Here is a 20,959-nt window from a genome sequence, read left to right as displayed (position 1 = left end):
ATGCTGCAAATCTAACCAAAAGAAAGCTAGTTTATCTGTAATAATATAAAACAAGTTAGATTTTAAGAAGTATTACTAGAGATAAATGAGATATTTCTTTAATGAAGAAGATGTAATAGTTTTAAATCTGCACAATCTGAACATCACAGTCTCAAAATATATAAAGTAAATCTAATGGCAAAAAAAGAAAATACACGTATTATTATACATATATGTGTGTATACACACACACACTCAATAGAGGGAGATTTTTAAACACATCTATGTCAGTAGCTGATAAATGGACAAAAAAAGCTATAAAATATACAAGATATCAAGAGCATACTGAAAAAAATCTATTTGATATATTTAAAACACTGTACTTAATAACTACAGAATATATTTCTTCAAAATACACAAGGAAAATTTACCAAAAGTGACCATCTACTGAGTCATAAAGCAAGTCTCAACAAACAGTATATTCCTTAACTTCTGTGAAATCATACAGAGTATATTTTCAAACTATTAGTATGTTCTCTAACTGCTACCATTACTATGGAATTAAGATAGGAATTATTTAAAAAATTACAGTTAGAAAAATCCCCCAATAATTAGAACTTAAGCAATATATTCCTACATAACAAATGAGTCCAAGAAAAAAAAATCACAATGGAAATCTTTTTAAAATTTTTATTTAAATTTTAAAAATTATGACATCCAATTTTGGGGATACAACTCAAGCCCTCCTTAGAGTGAAGTCTATACTCCTAAATACATATGTGAATAAAGAAGAAAAGCTGGAAACTAATTATCAAAGTATTCATCTCAAGATGTGTAAAAAAAAAAAAAAAAAAAACAGCAAATTTATCCTCACTCCATCCCTATAAACAGAAGGAAAGAAATAACAGAGAGAAGACATCATTAAACAGAAAGCAGTCATAAAATAAGTAAATTTAACAAAGCTTGTTCTTCAAAAAAAAAAAACCAATAAAATTAATAAATCCCAGCAAGACTTTAAAAAAGAGAGAGAAAGAAAAGGATCAAATCAAATTATATAAATCAGAAATGAAAACAGAATGCTAGTAGCGATCCTGCAGACACTACAAATAGAACTGAAGGGTATAAAAAAAATCTACAGATCAAAAAATGTATCATTTTAGAAGAAATTCCACATGAAAAATACAACTTGGCAAAATTTACATAAGAAGAAATAATCTCTATTTAAGAAAATAATAAATCTATTATTAAAAACCTCTCAACAAAGAAAAGCAAAAGAAGACAAATATAAAAGAGTATGTATTATATAATTCTATAGTGGTGAAGTTCCAGAATAAATAAAGCTAATCTAACATAACAGAAGTCAGAATAGTAGTTACCTTTTCCGGGTGGTGGAGGGGAAGGGTGGGGCAAAACAAAAGAGAAGCTTGTGTAGTGCTGGTAATGTCCTATTTCTTGATCTTTGTAGAGGTTGCATAAGAGCATCTTCCTTGTAAAAATTCATTACGGGATTTACAAACTTTTATCAATGTACATTATACTTCAATGAAAAAAGTTACTTCAGAAAATTAGGTGCGGAAAATAACAGAGGAGAAAATCTAGATATCTGTGGGTGGCAATGATTTTTTAGATACAACAGCAAAGGCACAGTCCATGAAAGAAATCATTGATAAGCTGGACTTCATTAAAATTAAAAAGTTCTACTGGTTACCAAGGAGAGGGGAAGGATAAATTGGGAGATTGGGATTGACACACTACTATATATAAAATAGATAATAAGAACCTACTGTATGCCACAGGAAACTACTCAACACTCTATAATGGCCTATATGGGAAAAGAATCTAAAAAAGAGTGGCTATATGTATATGTGTAACTGATTCACTTTGCTGTACAGCAGAAACTAACACAACATTGTAAATCAACTATATTCCAATATAAATTAATTTTAAAAAATCAACAAGTTCTGCTCTGCAAAGGACAATGTCAAGAGAATGAGAAGACAAGCCAGAGACTGAGAGGAAATCTTTGCAAAAGGCACATCTGATAAAGGACTGTTATTCAAAATATACAAGAACTCTTAAAACTCCACAGTAAGAAAATAAACAACCTAATCAAAAAATGAGCCGAAGACCTTAATAGATATCTCACCAAAGAAGATATACAGGTGGCAAATAAGCATATGAAAAGATGCTCTACATCTTATGTCATCAGGGAAATGCAAATTAAAACAACAATGAGCTACGACTACACACCTATTAGGATGGCCAAAATCTGGAACACTGACAACATCAAATGTTCCAGGATGTGGAGCAAGAGGAACGCTCACTCATTGCTGGTGGGAATGCAAAATGGGACAGCTGCTTTGGAAGACAGTTTGGTGATTCCTTATAAAACTAAACTTATTGTTACCATGTAATTCAGCAATCACACGCCTTGGTATTTACCCATAGTAGTTGAAAACTACACGAAATTCTGGAAAAGGCAAAACTCTGGAAACAGTAGAAAGACCAGTGATTGCCAGGGGTTGGGTATGGGGGTGCATGGGGAGGAAGGATAAACAGGTAGAACACAGAATTTTTCAGGCAGTGAAAATACTCTGCATGATACTATACTATAATGAGGGATGCATGTCATTATACATTTGTCCAAACCCATTAAACACCAAGAGCGAACCCTAATGAAAACTATGGACTTTGGGTGATTACGATGCATTAATGGAGGGTCATCAATCGTAACAAATGTCTTAACTCTGCTGATGGATGTTGATAACAAGGGAGGCTATGCCTATGTGGGCCCAGGGAATATATGAAATCTCTCTACATTTCTCTCAATTGTGCTGTGAACCTAAAACTACTCTAAAAAAGTTAAGTCTTTAAAAAAAATTAGGTATGGAAGAGGAAAGGACACCAGATTCTTATTTTAAATATTGACAAGAGTTATCACTGACTACTCATGACCAATTCTTTCACGTATTTTTTCACTCAGCAAAGTATATGCTACGACAATGTTTAAAAATGGATATATATATCCCCAAATCATGCTGAAAATATCTGTTAGATCGAAGTTAAACTTCAAGTTTGTTTCACTCAGGTTGACTTGAGTTGTTTTGCTTTGTTCTTTGAGAAAATGATAATTTCTAAACTTTCAATATTTTCTTTTGTGTCAGACACACCTGGAACACCACATAAAATTGTAAATGCCTACAACCAAATGCAAGGCCAGAATGGAACAATTATTTTACACTACTGGTGACACCCACCCATCTGTTCATTCCTTAATCATAAACTTCCTTTTAAAAAGGAAGGTAGACAAAAAAGAATAAATAATCCAACAATACTTTTCTCTAGAAATAGAACTATCACACCCTCAAGTAATGAAAGTAATAAAACGTGAAGCTCCTAAGTTAGAATAAAGGTGAATAAAGTCATGTTTGAGCATTTATTTTAAACAAAGAAAGCAGGATTAAAGGTAAAAAGGACTAAAGTCTCAGATACAAGATTGTTCAGTTAAAGTATTTTTTATCTAATCCCAGACTAAGTTACTAGCTTCTTTTTTTCTTGATGAAATGTTTTGTTTTAGTTTCCTAGGCATCCACAACTCATAAATATATTTCTTCTTTAAAGAAACACCCTTGCTAAGTGCTAATGGAATGAAAGGCATAACTGGGGCCAGTACTGTTCAGTTTTTTGAAAATGAAAAAACTAAATTCACTTTTGATAAAAACGTAACAGATTATTACACAAAGGGTCCTCCACTCTGGCAGACTTCAGAAATGGGGTCTTGGCAACATGAATGAATTGAGGGTGCCTGGCAGCCAAAATCTCAGGAAAAACAAAAAAATTAACCTGCCTTGTACTTCCTGAAGTCAGTTACTCAACAGTGCCATGGAAGAAACTGATCACCAAGAAAACATTTCCCCACAAAGAAAGGACAGAAGAGTCGTTTTCAACCTCTGGCCAAAACTATTCAATTCTGCCCCCCAAATAAAGCAAAACTTAGCCTTCAGAGCTGTGAATTAAAACGAAATTTATCACCAAAAGCTTTCATCTGGAGACTTTACTGGATGAATAACCCTTCTTGTAATTTATTTTTGTTTTACTATGTGTCAAATTTAGAAGAAAAAAATGGTCGAATTTTTATTTCTCCTTTCAAAACAAAACTATTATCGAAATATTTATGACTAATAAAAAAGTAATTATAAAATGTTTAGAATTATAATTTGCCATCTGATGTAATTAACTTCCTAAGACAGGAAATTAAATTTGACATTGCAGTTTTAACCCATTAATCATGCATGTACTTAAAAGCCTATGACAATAACATATAAAACTCTAAAATTTTGATATTCTGGAATCAGTGTGATTCACATGGTTGGAAAAAACGGTTTAAGGTGGGTCCTGGTTGACCGGAAGCATAATATTAATAATTTAACAAAATCCTGCTATGGAGTTCTAGCAACATGATACAGGGAAACAAAAGGCCTCTTTCTTGTCTGTTAGAAAGCATATAGATTTGACACTGTAGATATCAGAACAAAGGTGAGAGTTAAAATCTTTAGATTTCTACTAATTCCAATGGCTTCCCTGGAGAGTTCAGAAACACTAAAAAAAAAAACTAAGTAAATAAATAAAACACGATGGAGTATTTCCATTTCAAAAATAAGACTGAGAGAAAGAGATTCAAGAACTAGGAATATAGGAATAAAAGACTAGTGGGAAAAAACTGTCAACACACTTAATTTTTGAATGCCCTAAAATCCAAATCTATGCAGTTTTTAAAATACTGTTTCACCCTGTATAACCATAAAAATATCAATTAAATATGGCTGAAATCATGACTCTAAACAAAAGTACTTTCTGCTGAGTAGCTGTCGCACAGAAACCTGGCCTCTTTAAATATCAAAGTGATTAAGAAAATGCATTGACGTGCTATGGAAAAAGCCAATGTTTTCCAAATCGCATACACAAAATTATTTCCTTACACTTCCAAGGGAAATCTAGACAGCCAAATCAGAAAATCCCAACCACAGTATAAGAGGCTGATTGATTGATCACTAAGGCAATTCTGAACAAGAGTCTGTCGGTACTAGGTATGACTCTGCAAACTTTTCCAAATTATGTAAACGTGGTTTCCTCATCTCTAAAGGGGAATAATAACATTTGTGCTATTTAACTTCACAGGACTATTTTATGAATCAAATATGGTAGTAAAAGTTAACACTTATTGAGAGTGTATAGTATGTGACAGGCGATTCTTATGGCTTTTATGTGTATTATCTCATTTAATCCTTAGAACACCGTTATGTAGGAGGTGCTATTATTATTTTAGAGATGGGGAATCTGAGGCATAGAGAAGTTAGGTAACTAGTCCAAGGAAACTCAGATGTAAAGTAGAGAAGCCCAGATTTGAACCTATGTATTTTGACTCCAGAATCCACTGGTATACACTGAGATATGAAAGATCTACAGCACCCCAAAATGTAAGGGACAATTCTAGAATCTATTTATCTTGTCTCATCCAGAAAATCAAATCAGAGCCACCACCAGATGGCTGGAGAAAAAATAAAATATTTGGGTGCTTCAGGTCAACATTTCCAAAAGAAAAACACTCCAAGACAGGATTCTAAATCATCTTTAAACAAAATAATCCAATTTAGAACAAAGTGAGGGGAGGAAATAAGGACAGACATTCCTGAAGAGACTAAGATCATAAAATCTAGGATAACTGGGACGGGTAACTAGGGAGAACAGAATACAGAGCTTGTGACATTTAGGGAAGGAAAGTGTGTGAAATGAGCAGAGAGAGAAGAGCTGCATTCCCCCAAAACACTCAACTTTGATCCAAAAAGTCATCAGATCCAAAGGATTAGTCACGAGGTGATGACTGAAACACCCTGCTTCAGATACTAGGTCAGCCCAGAGGACTCACCACAGAACTAGTTAATGAAGTTCAGCTAGAACAGGGAGTTTCAAGCCTTTTCAACCATGACCCACATAAAGAAAGAGATTTGTCATCATGATGCAGGAACCTCATAGCAAAATAAACACATACACATGTAATAGAAAACTAAAACCCAAAATTTCCTGAACAATGCACTCTGGTATTTTTCTATTCTATTTCTTTTTTTTTTTTTTTTTAATGCTTACCAGGTCTTGACCCACAATCTGAAAACACACTGGGATAGAAGGCCAAGAGCAAGCTGGGGCGCAGGGCCGGCCCCACAAACAGGATAAGAGAAGCTCCTGCCTGTGTGTGGTCCGTTCACTGCCCTGTGGGGCTCTCGCAGAGCGGAAGCAGGGCATCCAGCATTGGAAACGTTGCCCATACACACTACACCCCTCCTACTAAATCATACTTCAACCTCCTCCACCCCAAGCCCCTTAACAACAGAAGGCTGCCTGTCCTCTGCACATGAGCCTGAAAGGGAAGCTGAGCTGTAAATATCAGGGCTTTGCTGCATCAACTTTCATATCACAAAGCAAGGAGCCAAACTTCCTCTCTAGAGTTTCCAAATAAGTCCCTGAAAGAATGGTTCAGGTACAAAATCAAATTCCACTTGGTGCTTAAATTCCTCAGAATTCGAGGCTGCCAAACTGCCTTGTGTTTCTTTGCAATTCCTTGTAAATAATCGTCCTGGGCTCGGTCTCAAGACTGAACAATTCAATTGCAAACTCCTCCCCCATGCTTTTTTATTGTTTTCCATTGAAAAGCTCAGAAAAAAAGTCATGAACATTTTTCCCTATTTTGAAGTTTCTATAAATATTTTACACTCAGTTGGATTTCTTGTGGACTTTCCATCCAGGAGCAGAAAAGCTACCAATCACTTTCAGATATTTAGCCTGGATGAAAAAAAAGCCCGTAAAGAATTTGTGTTCAGGAGGGTCAGCCCCAAGAGTGAAAAAAGGTGGGGAATACAGGTGTTGGCAATTGTCCCAGGGCACCGGCAAACACAGCGACGAATGAATCAGAGGGGGCAGAAATGTGTCAGGAGTGTCAAAACTTGAATGTAAGTGAGCAGAAAACACCCCGAAGAGTCGGTATCTACGCATCAAGCTGTGGAAAACATCCTTGGAAGGATTCATGGTTCTAACACCTGGGAACAGACTGCAGGTAGGTGAAAAGAAGCACAAAATCAGGTCACACAGGTAGGAAAGTGGAGCAAAGAGGCAGGCAAATGTCATCTCTGAATACATGCTCTGACTCTGTACAAAAGAAATCTCTATAAACTTCACCATGGTTTTCAACTGCAATTTAAAAACCACAAAAGGGAATTCGATTAAATGAAATCAAATTTAAAGAAAATATTTATTGATTACGTACAAGGTCTTAGGCTAGATGTAGTGTGTCTTCGAAGGTTAGGAAAGAATGATGGACGGAAGTAGGGAAGAGAACTAAGCTGGTGGAGAAACATCCACATCTAATTACAATGCGGCAGAATGAAGGAAGCACTGTTGCAGGAGTTTAAACCAAAGGAGAGGGTCCAATAGACAAGGTTGTCCAGTAGGGCTGCACCTCAGGGCATATGACGCACATGACAAGGAAGATGAAGGGCCTCAGACTCATTCTGCCCCTCACTGCCTCCCAAACCCAAACAATAACAACAGGTCTTTGGGGTCTGGCTTCTTCAACTGAGCGTAACGTTTCAGGGGGTTCAACCGTGTCTTAGGCAGGATCAGTGCCACGTTCTCTCATGCTACTGAGTAGTGTTTCACAGTACAGATACACCATATTTTGTTTATCCCCTCACCAGTAATGGGCATTTGGGTTTCCACTTTGGGGCGATCATGAATAACACTGCTATCAACATTCATTCACGAGTCTTCTTGTGGACATACGTTTCATTTCTCTTGCGTAACACCTAGAAGTGGAACTGCTGGGTCATCAAGCAAATTTGTGTTTAACTTTTTTTTTTTTTTTTTTTTTTTGCGGTACGCGGGCCTCTCACTGCTATGGCCTCTCCTGTTGCGGAGCACAGGCTCCGGACGTGCAGGCTCAGCGGCCATGGCTCACGGGCCCAGCCGCTCCGCGGCATGTGGGATCTTACCGGACCGGGGCACGAACCCATGTTCCCTGCATCAGCAGGCAGACTTCCAACCACTGTGCCACCAGGGAAGCCCCTGTGTTTAACTTTTTTTTTTTTTTTTTTTTTAACGGTACGCGGGCCTCTCACTGCTGTGGTCTCTCCCGTTGCGGAGCACAGGCTCCGGACGCGCAAGCTCAGCGGCCACAGCTCGCGGGCCCAGCCGCTCCGCGGCATGTGGGATCCTCCCGGACCAGGGCACGAACCCACGTCCCCTGCATCGGCAAGCGGACTCCCAACAACTGCGCCACCAGGGAAGCCCTGTGTTTAACTTTTGAAGCAACTGGTTAACCAGTATCCAAAGAGGCTGCCCCATTTTACACTCCCGCCAGTCATGCATGAGTTCCCATTTCCCACATCCTCTCTAACACTTATGTTGATTATAGGCAAACTATTGGCTCTGAAGTGGTATCTCAATGTGGTTTGAATTTGTGTTTGCCTGATGACTAAGGAGTGTCCCTTACTGCACTCTGGATTTCACATCCTTAGCAACTGGCATTTAACAACTACTGATTTTGTCCTGCCAGTAGAGAAAAATGTTCAAGTCCCTTCCATCTTAAAAACAAAAGCCAAACAGACCTCATGTCTATAAAAGGTGATCTATAATGGTTTCCACTTTGTTATAGTCACCTCTTTGTGGCATTCGACTAATAGAACAGTTGTTTTTCTTAAAGAAAAGACTAAACCCCAGAGAAACTCCTGTTGCAGGGATATGTCTCCATTATTTTCAGCTTTGCCCTATATATCTATGAGAGTGTCTTTCATGTGAACTAGTTTTCCAATTCAGTCTCAACCTTCCTTTAGGTTCACTACTTCAGAAGCTGTGAAGTTCCTCTTCGAATGTTTGTTTGGAAACCACATGGGTATCTTTTTCAATGAAGACCAATGTCAATATCAGGAATAAAAAAGCAGAGCTGAATGTCTATATCAGTATCTTCAGCTCAGTTGAATAATTAATCCTCATCGAATATATATATAACATCACAAGATGAAAGGCCCTTATTCAACAATGCTGGAAAACACCTGCAACAGATAATGAAAATGAAGTATTCCCTCTAGAGATAAAGCTACTTCATCTTAAACCTCATCCATCAATGTTCTCCTACTGTGAATTCAAACTCTCAAGTTTCACTTTCTAAACCTACTGACTCTTCCCTCTACTCACACAAACACTTGTAATGAAAACTTCTTTTGCCTCATCATGAAATCTAGTCCTTCAACTTCTCTCTATTCTTACATTCAAATCTTGTTAAAAATTTAAAAACATTTGTGATGGTCAGAATCGTAAGATGGTCCTCAAGATTCCTGCCCCCTGGTAAACACACCCGCTATAATTTCTTCAAGTGTGTGGGCAGACCAATGAATATGCTGGGATATTATGAATGTGATTAGGTTACTAATCAGTCAACTCCGAGTTAATCAAAAGGGAGATTGGGGCTTCCCTGGTGGCGCAGTGGTTGGGAGTCCGCCTGCCAATGCAGGAGACGCGGGTTCGTGCCCCGGCCCGGGAAGATCCCACATGCCGCGGAGCAGCTGGGCCCGTGGCCATGGCTGCTGAGCCTGCGCGTCCGGAGCCTGTGCTCTGCAATGGGAGAGGCCACAACAGTGAGAGGCCCACATACCGCAAAAAAAAAAAAAAAAAAAAGGGAGATTGTCTTGGGTGGGTCTGACTCAAACAGGTGAGCAGACTGAAAGAAAGAGCATCAGAGAGATGTGCTTCTGCTGGCCTGGAACGCGAGGCAGACAGGCATGTTGTGAGAGGAGGGGACTACATGGCAAAGACCTGAACACAGCCTCCAGGTGTTGGGAGTGGTCCCGGGCAAGCAGCGAGCAAGAAAATAATGACCTAGTCCTACAGCCTCAGGAAATTGATTCTGCCAACAACCAGTGAGCTTGAGGAAGACCCCAGGTCACAGGTAAGATCACAGCCCCAGCTAACAACTTGATTTCTGCCTCATGACACTGAGAACCCACCTAACCTCTACCCAGACTTCTGACCCCAAAACACTGTGTCATAATAAATCTGTGTCACCTTAAGCGGCCAAGTTTCTGGTAATTTGTTACCCAGCAATAAAAAACCAATACAATAGTTTAAAAATAATATCCTCTTTCCGAGAAAGACAAATACCGTATCACTTATACGTAGAATCTAAAATATGACACAAATGAACATATCTACAAAACAGAAACAGACGCACAGACATAGAGAAGAAACATGTGGTTGCCAAGGGGGAGGGGAGGTCGGGGAGAGGGATGGACTGGGAGTCTGGGGTTAGTAGATGCAAACTATTTCATCTGGAATGGATAGACAACATGGTCCTACTGTATAGCACGGGGAACTATATTCAGTATCCTGGGATAAACCATAATGGAAAAGAATATAAAAGAGAATGTATATATGTGTATAACTGAATCACTTGGTTGTACAGCAGAAATTAACACAACATTGTAAATCAACTAGACGTCAATAAAAATAATAAATAAAAATAATATTCTCCTTTCCATCTGTGTCACTTCAAGAATAGCTTATCAGCTGATAAAATTGTAGCACGAGTATTTTCACAAAAGGGTGGAAAGAATTAGAAGCCAACAAGAGCATCAGCAGCATTTATACCATAATTACAACTAAGCTTGACACTATTCTCCAGGCACGGCTCAATTAAAACTCCCTAATCCTCTTACAGTTCTGGCATCAATGGTCACGTAGATGTTACGGTACCTCGATCCTCCAGTGGGTTGCCAGCAAGGTTAATCGTATGGAGTCCTGAGTTGGGATTATGTGCTAGAGCACTGGCCAGTTTTTGTGCAAAATCTCTGCAAGTAAACAAAACGGTCAGATGAAATAACACAAAGTGTAAAACTGCTCAAATAAAAAATTTAAAGCTAGAATAGCTAGGGTGAAATCTAAAAAGAGAAAAGCATTCTTTACAATATTAACCTATATATCATATATTTGTTAAGAACCAATCTATTTACCCTAGTTCATATCCTCATTAGAGTCTGTAAAGCCATAGCTAGAATATGGTTCATCTTGATCAGTCAAAATCTCATTCAAAAGAAAAAAGAAAATATATAATTGCCCCTTTAAAGACACACTGCAGGATGCTATTAGTAGTACTCTTTGGCTCCTTCATGACTTAAAAAACAAATCCTGAACTGAACCTGCTTTTCATGAAAAGTACAGTAGGCTATTCACTGTATCAGTTCTAATTTCATGCAATAATCATGAACGCAAAACTGACTGCCCTAATCATTGAATTTAAAGGCTACAGTCGCTAGCACTATATTTTAACAAAAGTCAAAATCACTATTTCAGGTGTGTTTGACGTAAAATAACGCACTAAGCGCTATGATTATGAAACCGTCAACCCTCCTCATGTAGCAGTAAAGTCTTTACTCCAGCAGATTCAAACTCGCCTGCCCCTGGTAAGGCTTGGGTATTGGTTACTGAACCACTAGATGAAGATTATTTAAGTGTGAATTTGAAAAGGGAGAGAAATGGCTAAAACAGCTCAAAACAAAGCAGTAACATCCTATGAAATGTGTTATTACTATGACTACCATTAATGATACTAGCAAAAGCTAACGCATAGCATCTATAATATGAAAGATACTTTTCTAAACACTTCCCAAGTATTAATTCATTTATCCTTACTACCATATTCTATAAAGGAGGCATTATTATTATCTCCACCTTAAAGATGAAGACACTGAGGCACAGAGAACTGAAACAATTTGCCCAAAGCCATCAGGCATCTGGCTCAAGGGTCCATGCTCTTAACCACTATACTTATGTACCCTCAGAAATACCATGTGACACAACCGCAAAAGATGTTAGAAAATCCTTGACCTTCATGATAATGATGGGGATCACAGGGACTTTTTTAAAGAAAGGAATACACTATACTCTATATGTGAGTAGCCTAACGTTTTTCTCAAAACTATACATTAATTTTAGAGGAAATGGCAAAATGTTTTAAAGCAACACATTCATGTATTCAGGAAATACTCACGTTCTAAGTCCAGCGTTTTCCAACACCAGTTCTTCCAGTCGATTGGACCTACTCACCACCCTCAAGATCTGTTCACAGACATCAGTGGACTATAAGAGAAAATATTGTTTGACCATGTCATAGGTCTAAAAATAATCTCACTTCACTGTCATAAATCTATGCAGATGCAAAGTTTTTGTTAAATAAATCATTCATTCAACAAACTATGACTCAACATCTACTACTACACACCCTCACGATGAAGGTCCTGGGAATACAACATAGAGGACAAGGTCTCTGCCTTCAAGAGTGTACCCTCCGGAAGGCGATCAGACAAGAAGGAAATACACAATTATGATAGAAAAATAGAAATATAGAAATAGAAAACTAGAAAGGCCATTTTTGGTAGTGCTATGGGCATACAGAGGCGTATCTCACCCAATCCTGGGAAAACCAAAAGGACTTCCCAAGAAAGGGATATCCAAAATCACACACTAAAGACTGAGTGGTAGCAACAATGGTGATGATGACGATGAGGCTTTCTTTACTGAGCTAAGCCCTTTACGTGTATTTCATTATAAAACTGTTAATTATTATTATTCCCTTTTTGTAGATAAGAAAATTAGATTAAAGATGTCATGTACTTTAAAAGGGAGGCTGAATAACCACTTGATAATCGTTAGGTATTACGATGTTCCTACTAGTAATCTCTAAACTAGGGTAAGGTAATAAGAAAGACTTCAGTAATTAATGGTCTCATGTTAATAAACCTCATGTTTACAAAAATTACGTAGTTGTAAACTTACATCTGTCAAAATATTTTAAATTCTTATGATATAATGTTAAATGAAAATGCATAGCTAAAATGTTTAATAAAGATTACAACAATTGAAATAGGTAAGCTATGTAGCAAAAGTCTTGAGGGGACTATGAAAAATGAAGAGTTGTGCCCTGGTAGAATTGTGCATAATTTTTTCTTTTAAATTTTTATCTATTAATGTTTTATATTTACTTATATCCTGCCTTATTCCAAAAGTAATTTAAGGTGGCTCCTGACCTTAAAATTATTTGGACATTAAAAAGTGATATTTAAATGTCATTATAATCTAGGGTCTATTTAAATCCTTTTATATTATTTTAAAAAGAGAGAGAGAGAAATCATTTTGTGTCATGCATACAAATGTCAAAGCAGTTTCTTTTCTTAGAATACCACATATAAGTATTATAGTTCTTTGATTTATCAGATCATAAATACCCAAGTGGATTAACCATTATGGGAACAGTATAAAATATAGCAGAAGTTCTCCAGTGAAGTAGCCTTTAGAAAAACTGACTTGGAAAAACCACCAAGTCACCCAGCATTTAAGGCTGTTATAATTCTTCTGTGCTGCTTGATCCCACTGGGTCTATAATGTTGCTTTCACACTATTCCTGGGCTTCTAATGTGTCCCACAGATTGATGAGGGGAGAGGAAAATTAATTCCAAGGGACCCAATGCCTGCAATTTATATTATGCTGACAGTGGTGATTTTCAAAATGGTGACCCCTTATCAGTATAATTCTTCGCCTTACAATATACAACCAGAGGAACTGATCTTATTCTGTGTCGTCATGATAAAAAGTGATTACTCAGACATGTTTTTGCAAAGATTATTCTAATTTCCAGAAATAATCCGTGGTATCATTACCGTTCCAGGGCTACCTCAGAGCATCCAGAAAAGTAATTTACCAAAGCCAGGATGTAAAGCAGGGCTTTCATTTACCCATTGGGCATAATTACTGTAATAAAAGTTTTTTTAAAAATGTATGAAAAGTGTGTCCAACTTTTCTTTAAGATGCCAGTAGGGGAGAGGACTAATAAGTCGTTCATGATTACATTAATTTTGCTTTTTATTAAGTGCCAACTACATGAAAAGCATTATTTGCTACTCCAAAGAATATAAAGCGAGGGACATTTTAAAGAGATACACACACAAACCTAGATAACAAGTAAATGTTACCATTACGTAGTCTTCCCCAAATGTCTACTTCATGTTCAGCACTACGTTTACAGATTTAGAGGAAATTTTTTTTAACGAATTAATACAATGACTCTCTAAGAGCTTGTATTTATTTAAAAATCAAATGTAGGACTTCCCTGGTGGTGCAGTGGTTAAGAATCCGCTTGCCAATGCAGCAGACACAGGTTCAAGCCCTGGTCCAGGAAGATCCCACATGCTGCAAAGCAACTAAGCCCATGCACCGCAACTACTGAGCCTGCACTCTAGAGTCCGCGAGCCACAACTACTGAGCCCGCGCACAACTACTGAAGCCCGCACACCTAGAGCCCATGCTGTGCAACGAGAAGTCACTGCAATGAGAAGTCCACACACCACAACGAAGAGCAGCCCCTGCTCGCCTCAACTAGAGAAAGCCCGCGCGCAGCAATGAAGACCCAACGCAGCCAAAAAAAATAAAAATAAAAAATTTAAAAAATAAGAAAATCAACTTAAAAAAATTTAAAAATAAAAAGTACAGTATAAAAATTAGAAGAATTGCTATAAAATAACAAATGAACTAATCCAATAAAACAAATATGGAAATCTGGAACTAAGAGGAACCACGTACATTATCCAGCCCAACCATATCATTTTTAAATGATTTAAAAAGACCCATTGATGCTCAATGACTTGCCTAAATTCTAAAACTGAGAGCGTTGAGCAAGACCTCAATTCTACTGCTAATTTAATGAGTCCAGAATCCTGGTCCTAATTGCATATTCAGCATATCTTCAAAAAAAAAATCCCTCTATCCCTCCATTTAAATTTACGATACTGACTGCTAACTGGCTTCATAAGATCAGCATAAAGCATATGTCATATTTTTCCTGTGGTACCTTCAGCTCAGGAGACTTCTACTGAGCAAGCGGCAATCTTAACAACCCAGAGAATTCATGTAACTTGAGAGGAGGTTACTTCTTTCTACACTTCGTGTTTTAAAAAATTCACGGAAGGTGTAATGCCTTCCTTTGCCTCAAACAGACCAGGTGTTAGAAAATGTTCTGAGACTGCATACTGTAGAAGCCATCAAAGGGGTAAGTACCATTTCTTTCTTTCTTTCTTTCTTTTTTTTTAATTTCTCTTTTTGGCTGTGTTGGGTCTTCGTTGCTGCGTGCAGGCTTTCTCTAGTTGCGGCGAGCAGGGGCTACTCTTCGTTGGGGTGTGCAGGCTTCTTATTGCGATGGCTTCTCTTGTTGTGGAGCACAGGCTCTAGGCGCACAGGCTTCAGTAGTTGCAGCACGCAGGCTCAACAGTCGTGGCTCATGGGCTCTAGAGCGCAGGCTCAGTAGTTGTGGCACACGGGCTTAGTTGCTCAGCGGCATGTGGGATCTTCCTGGACCAGGGCTCAAACCCGTGTCCCCTGCATGGGCAGGTAGATTCTTAACCACTGCGCCACCAGGGAAGTCCCTATCATTTCTTTTTAACTTTGAGTAACAAACATGGAAGAACTGCTAGTATTCTTTTTGAAAACTTGCAGAGAGATAGCCCAAAGACCATTTTTCATTTTTAAATACCAAATATTAAAACTATGCACATTTGCATTTTTATGTTTAAATCTCAGTTAATAGATAAGCAGTGAGGGCAATCCTCAAATCCTGTCACTCCACTTCCTGCCATCCCGGGACACCCAAGAAAGCATATGAACACTTACATGTTTTGTCTAGCCAAGACTGAAATAATTAGGTGCATGTTTTCTTCCCTAAACATCTAAGGCAGTTAAAAGGAGATGCTGCCTGGGAGGAATAATGACAGAATGGCAGCGCTGGTGGCCTGGTACTAATGATTTGGGACAACTTCCAAAAGTGGGATTTCCACAACCTCCTCACAGCTCTCTTGTGCCCCGTTTTGAAAATCATGGGCTTAAGGTGAATGTCTGAATGAACCAGGAAACCTGACTTGGTAGCAAAGCATTGTTCTCTCTGATCCCACAATCCCTGGGCTAATCTACTTCTCATTCCTCAAAATGGCTCCCCTCGCGCACCTGGAATCTCTGCTGGTTCAGTCCTGCAAATGGTCCCCATCCCTGCAAACAGCAATGAGAGACTTCTGTTCCCAGGTCTCCCATCATGGCTGTGTGTTCCCTGGGAGGTCACCATCTGTACCTCAAATCATCACTGACCTCAGACACCACCACCACCCCCGGCCGTGTAGCTGATACAGTTTCCATAATTCATGCTCCCCCATTTGTTCATTTCTCAGCCTCTTTGCTAATCTGATTGTGCCATGCCTGTAATACGTTAGGCATTGTTAGAATTTCTATACACATTATTTACTCATCTCAATAACCTGCAAAATAGTTATATTTCTATGTCCATTCATTCAACAAACTCATTTGACATCTATTTATTAAACCAAGTTTTACTGTGTAGCTATTGAGCCACAGATTCTGATAAGACATGAGCTCCAACTAGCTCACAATAATAGGGACGCAGGAAACAGAGGCCCTGGAAGGTCAAGTAATGTATCTAAGGTCACACAGCCTTGTAATAAGAGTCAGAATCTGAAACCCAGATTTGTGGGTTTCCAAGCCCACACTCTTTTTGTCCGCTGCATTGGCTCTTAATAATCCCCAAATGAGTTCTGCCTATGCTCATACCTATAACGCCTTAAGCCACTCACACGCCAGGCAAGTTCAGAGAACCAGCAGGCTGGCCGCCAGCAAATCTCAACCCTCCACTTTCAACAGATCCATGTCTCAATCCAAATTCTCTCTCTTCACTTTTAAAATCTTAAACCCCCAGTTTCTATGACCTCTGAAAGGTGGAGGCTTGAATGTAAGAGTTTCCAATAAAACAACATCTAAATTATCTTCTGTGCTAAGATGAAGCAGCAGAAGCCTAACTCATGGATAAGCATCTGTCCATATGGCTGCTTTGAATTTGCAAAAAAAAAAAAACCCAACAGAGCATCTTATTTCCAATAGTAAAACAGACCAAAGCTTTGGCTCCCCCATGCCTTATAAAAACTAACAGATTTCACTTTGATTTCATTTTGCTTACATATAAATCTGCCCAAAAACTCATCTAGAAAATGAATGTTAACTATCATAATTAAACCAGACCAACTCTACCTTAGCAACCTTTTCCTAAATTCTCAGGAAGGGAAGCTTTGTGGAGATGGAATGCAAAATAGGAACATACAACCTGCTATCTGCAGCTGTGCAAATGTAACTTTAACAGTCTTTGCCAACAGAATGAGTGTGTACTGAAGCTCCACTAAATGTGTCTTTCTGTTCATCTTCTAAAATTGCCTGAAGCAGCTGAAAACATGAGGAAGTACTTCTCTGAAGCATCTCACATTACAAACTTTGTTAAATGGTCTGCAGATCATTTATAAGAAAATGTCCCCCTAAGAAATAACATGTATGCGGCTCAACCAGTGTGGTAGAAAAACAAGTGTGTGTTGTGTTTTTATATAATTATCGGGTTTTTGAAATTCAGCGAAGCTAAGCAACATCTTCAATTACTTACCAGTTTTAGATCCTTAGAGGACAGCTTAGTGAACCACTGATTGTATTCCAGAGCAGCGATGATAGGTATTAGGTCCCTAGAAGCAGAAATAACAAAATACATGAAAGTGCTCTTACAGTGGCCATATGGCGCTTGACTTTTTAATCCATGACATCCCAGTTTACCTGTTAATTTCTGTTATTTATAAGCACAACATTCAGTTACATCTATTCTGACCCCCAGACAACAATTAAATTCTCTAGGACAGATCTTCAGGATGATGTAAGCAGAATTCCTAAAAGTTGAAGGTAAATTAACTCTAGGGACTCTGATTCCTATTTCCAAAGAAAAAGAGGTTGGTAGCAGTGTTCGTTTGAAGGACCTCCTTACTCTAAGAGAAATCATATGTCTAATTCCATACTAACAGGTCCTATTTCTTTAGACTGCTCCTTCATAAATTCTTTCACCATCAAGTATATCATATGCTCTCTAGCTAGAGGAGTTTATACGGCAAGCAAGGACAGTATCTAGCCTGATGATAAGTGACATCGGATGGGATCCCCAACGCTTATTGGCAAGCATCCCACAACCATTTGGTACCTTGCTTGCAGTTCTTAGCACTGATTATACACATGAGATAGTCCAGGTGTTATTTTTTGTCTTATGCTTCATACAAGTTCTTCAACCATAGAGTGAAGCTATTTGTATCAGAGATCTGCCACCACACTATTTTTCCAGCCCCTAACTCATGCTCAAGCCAAAAAGCAGACAATTCACTACTCACCAAACATATGCAATTTCACAATCAGAGTTATCATTTACGGCAGGGGAAGAAGGGTGGGGGGAAGGAATAGTTAGGGCGTTTAGGGACTGACATGTACACACTGCTATATTTACAATGGATAACCAACAAGGGCCTACTGTATAGCCCAGGGAACTCTGCTCAGTATTATGCAACAACCTAAATGGGAAAATGTAACTAAACCACTTTGCTGTACACCTGAAACTATCACAACATTGTTAATCAACTACACTCCAGTACAAAATTAAAAGTTAAAAAAAAATTAAAAATTAAAAAAAAGCTGTGTTCAGCTACAAAAATCCATGTATCTTTCAATGCCTGTATCATAATCCTCTCCTCTGTTAAGTTCCCCCAGGTCACCTCAACCAGCACAATATTTACACCTCTACTTAGCATTTATTTTATTCTGTCTTATAGTATAGTTTGATGCTTAAACATCTATTCCTCATCACCCCAGGTTGTAAGTTCTTTGAAAACAACATCGCTGTCTATTTCAGCTTTGTGGCTTCAGGGAGGCCATATCAGTTTTACCCTCAGGGCACGACAAGCAGCAAATGAACAAATTTTTACTGAAATAGAAATGAAAGGCAGAAGGTAGAAAGAGAACTGAAAATCACTATTATTTCAAGCTTCAAGGTACCAGGCCCCATGCTAGGCACTTTACATTTAAATCTCAAACAACAGCTCATTTAAATCTGAAAACAACGCTAGGAGGTACTATTGTTTACATTTTACAGATGAAGAAATAGATGCTCAGAGAAATATAGTGAAACTAGGCCAAAGGGACAGAACTACAGTCGAAACCCAGCCTCTGAAGCACGTGTGTGTACTTTCATCAGATTTGCTTTAAAAAGTGAAATGAGCACCCACAGATGTCAGAGAAAACGCCAGGGAATTAGTCTTCGTCATGGGGTTCCACGTGCCATCTTTTCCACCGAAAAGCCTCTTTATTAACTTTGCTAAGTTTCAGATTAAAAAAAGAAGTTTCAGATTAAAAAACAAAAACAACAACTCTTCCCATAGTTGTTTTAGGGTCTCCACTCTCTCATCTCTTTCCATCAACCAAGGGCTCAGAACAAGTCCTGACATTTCTCCATGACATCTAATGACAGTTGCAGCTTCTCTGGGAGTAAATTCCACCTTATAATACAGGGCCCCCCAAGCCCACGGTATCTGAGAGTTCTCACCTGTACTTCCCCATTCAGGAACTATGGCAAATCATTCTCATCTCATCTCCTTTTGTGGATTTAATGTCAAGTAGTGACTACACTTCAGAACCTCTTTATTGTGTATTTTGTTCTGTCACTTGATGTGACTTGAAGTACAGCTGGCTTTTGTCATATGAATTCATTTCCAGGAGTTGAAGGGCACATCAATAATAGAACCAGGTTTCACGTTAATGCGGTGGGTAGGACAGCATCATCTCTACATGTGACATGCAAAAACCTTGAAAATAATATTCTGGTACACTAAAAGTCAAACCTAACACTTAATGACACCAGAAATGTTTGGAGTGCAATATTAAATTTTAAAAATATACAGCATTACAGGTGCATACTTGTGTGACCAGAGCCAATGAGTGTAATTGGTAAAAACTACATATAAAATGATAGATATAAATGCTCACAAATATAGACACTGTGTTTTTTTTTTAAGAAGAAAAGTATAGCAAAATGTTACGAGAATACCTTGCCTGGGTGGTAGCATTAAAGATGATATGAATATTTTTCTAACAGAATTTTTGTACTATATTTCTAAATTTATCTATAATGATCCATAATCTAAAAGAATCATAAAAGTAAATGTTCTATGGATGGTGTAAATAAAATTTTATTATAGAAAAAATGTCCATGAAGATGATGGAGACGCGTGCATGCTGGCATGGTCTACCCACCGTGTTTCTCTAAATTATGTTAATGCCTAGGTTTTTTAATGTTAAAAATAAATTAGAAAAGGACAAACATATACCGTAATTCATTCAATAAACATTTATTTAGTACCTACTAAGTCCTAGGTAGGGATATTAGGGTCTGAGGATTAAGTGATGAGTAAGGGCAGCTCTCCAGTGGTGGAGAAAGACCCCTCCTCAGCTATCTGCAGCACCATGGGAGACACGCTGAAAAGGGAGCATGTTCAAAGTGCCCTAAGAACACAGGAGGACATAAGCACTTCATCCTGGAGCAAATGGGGAAGGGTCCACAAGGCTTGAGAGATAGGAAGGGGCCAACCAGGCAGGGAAAACGGAAGAGACTATTTCAAGTAATTAGGAAGAGCATGTGCAAAGGCATGGGAACTCGAAAATGACCAGCAACTCCATCCATTCACAGATCCAGCGAGTGCCACCCACAGTGCATGAATCACTGGGTTGAGGCAACAATGAACACAGCAACATAGCCCCTCCCCTTATGATACTAACCACCCAGCACAGCCTAGCAGAAGGCTCAGAAAATAAAAGCAACTCTAATAGAGTGAAATAATCCCTCTGGCATAGAGGGAATATGAAGTACTACTGTGCAAATAAGAGAGATGTTAAAAAAAAAAAAAAAAAGCAGTCACAAAAGATTCTTATGGGAAGTTCGTGAGCCTTCTAGATGAGACACATCACCATCCCAGAAGAAAT

The 20,959-nt window shown here is 38.3% G+C and overlaps 1 protein-coding gene across 14 annotated transcripts in view; it reads right to left on the bottom strand.

Moving 5' to 3' along the window:
• The window catches only part of CARMIL1 (capping protein regulator and myosin 1 linker 1), a 434,292-nt gene that overhangs the window by 129,185 nt on the left and 284,148 nt on the right, over positions 1–20,959 (bottom strand). For all 14 annotated transcript variants that reach the window (XR_002178325.3, XR_002178324.3, XM_073810414.1 and 11 more), the window contains 3 exons: positions 17,559–17,634; positions 12,071–12,159; positions 10,777–10,871 (listed from right to left, as the gene is read on the bottom strand). Coding sequence is in view for 12 of the 14 variants with exons in the window: in XM_073810414.1 (XP_073666515.1) it covers positions 10,777–10,871; positions 12,071–12,159; positions 17,559–17,634 (260 nt within the window). In the remaining 2 variants the exon portion in view is untranslated. The remainder of the gene's footprint in view (positions 1–10,776; positions 10,872–12,070; positions 12,160–17,558; positions 17,635–20,959) is intronic.

The sequence above is a fragment of the Tursiops truncatus genome, chromosome 10 (genome assembly GCF_011762595.2).
Source record: "Tursiops truncatus isolate mTurTru1 chromosome 10, mTurTru1.mat.Y, whole genome shotgun sequence".
NCBI classification, from domain to species: Eukaryota; Metazoa; Chordata; class Mammalia; order Artiodactyla; family Delphinidae; genus Tursiops; species Tursiops truncatus.
Note: the sequence above shows the minus strand (reverse complement) of the source record. Positions and strands in the feature narration are given on the sequence as shown.